Consider the following 1,801-nt stretch of genomic DNA (forward strand, 5'->3'; position numbering starts at 1 on the left):
TGGATGAGTGAAGAAGAGAGGCAGCAAGAAGGAGGAAAACGCAGTACTGCATGCTGCAGATAGTACACCTGGGTGCACCAGTACACCTCCCGAGAGCTGGACAGAGGCACTGACTCGCCTCAGAGTCACAGCCTCTGTGGCTAAATGCTGCTGGGCCAAACCTGAGTAGAGGTCTCAGCTGTACCAGTTCTAGCCTGAGCTTGTGCCTGCAGATGCACGTGCCCAAAGTGGTAACCTTTAGAGCAGACTTCGGTGGCCTCACAGATAGTTTCAGTTTAAATGTTGGCCCCTGTTCAGGTCTGTTTGAGGTGGGCAGTGCTCCTGCAGTTTTCTATGTGAAAATAGATACTGTGGGTGCCTGATTGTCCAGCTCTTGTACTTTTCATTTCCTCTGGTGCAGGAAGCCTCATTTAACTTATCTTTTCAGTGTGGGAGATATTAATAAGAAGCAAGAGCAGTAATGTATCTCTTCATGCCACATTTGGCAACTTGGCAAAATGGTTTCTCTGTTTCACCCAGAAGTGAATTTAATTGTAATAATTATACCTGTAACAAGTTTATAGGTGTAAATTAATGACTTTCGCAGAATGCTGTGCTCCAGTTCGAGTGCTTTGGTGGGACAGACCATTTCAGCAACTTCAAAAGCCACCTTAAAACTTGTTAAAGGGCTGCCTAATTGTTAAGCTAATAAAGCAGAGCCAACCTGTTTTGGATGAGAGATACTGGACAAGTGAGAGTCAGGAATAGGAACTAGAGTTGAAAAGTATTTGGATGAGGTCCAGGCTGATGAGCACTGGAATTGTAAAGAAACACATGTGATGGCTCCAAATGCAAGTAAAATCTTGCTTGGCTGAGTTTATGAAACAACGGTAACGACAGTGATTCTTGGTGACAGCCAAGATCATAGTAATAGCTATACGGTAGATAAGTGTGGAACACTGTTTCAGTTAATGGGAAAATTGTGTGTTTTCCCTAGTTTGCCAAGAAGATACTGATGCTAGATAGGGAACCAATAAAGCTGCCCATGATGTCAGCAAACCAGGCAAGTCAGATACATCTCTGCTGGGCTCAGTGAAAGCTCTGTGCTTTAAATTAAACAGATGTTATAACCATAAAAAGCTAAGTTAAACAAAACCAGAACTTAATGCATCTTTTCCTGGTATTCTGGCATTTATTTCTGTTTGCAGGGAAAGACCAGCTGCAATCCCTATAGAAATCAAAAGTATTGATGATACTTCGAACTTTGATGAATTTCCTGAATCTGATATTTTACAGCCAGGTGAGACTGCTATTGTAAACTCCGAATTTCTATCTATCTGTGACATGCCAGAATACTCCACAGGTGCTTTTGTTGCTGTTGTTTATATTCATTTTTCTGATACCCTAATCAAGGTAATATACAGGCTTGATCTGGAGATTTCCTTTCAAATACAAATGTAAACCTATAATCTCTTATAGCTTCTACTTCCTTAGAACTTTGGAGGAAAAAAAAAAGTTTATAGATTTTAACAGTTAAATCTACTAGTAAAAATTATTTGCATGATAGTGAGCACAGAATAGTTTTCTACCATGCAGTCTAAGCAAATTCTAGTAAAAACATTATGCACTGATTCGTTTTTGATCTTCTGTGACTTGAGTTTCATGCCAAACATAAATGTTCACATATTTGTGGGCAAAAATTTTCAGACAGAGGATTGTTTAACATAGTAATTTATGAATCTGAATAGCTTTGCAAATCATTTAGAATTTTTATTAATTGTTAAATTCTGTTGGCAAGTAGTAGGAAATTTTCATACGTTCT

The 1,801-nt window shown here is 39.1% G+C and overlaps 1 protein-coding gene across 1 annotated transcript in view; it reads left to right on the forward strand.

Moving 5' to 3' along the window:
• The window catches only part of LOC104489074 (serine/threonine-protein kinase 38-like), a 12,468-nt gene extending 10,987 nt beyond the window's left edge, over positions 1-1,481 (forward strand). The window contains exon 9 of the mRNA XM_010131190.1: positions 1,188-1,481. Coding sequence (XP_010129492.1) covers positions 1,188-1,440 — 253 coding nt within the window. The 3' untranslated portion in view covers positions 1,441-1,481. The remainder of the gene's footprint in view (positions 1-1,187) is intronic.
• Positions 1,482-1,801: the final 320 nt, after the last annotated feature.

The sequence above is a fragment of the Buceros rhinoceros genome, unplaced genomic scaffold, assembly GCF_000710305.1.
Source record: "Buceros rhinoceros silvestris isolate BGI_N320 unplaced genomic scaffold, ASM71030v1 scaffold1460, whole genome shotgun sequence".
Classification (NCBI taxonomy): Eukaryota; Metazoa; Chordata; class Aves; order Bucerotiformes; family Bucerotidae; genus Buceros; species Buceros rhinoceros.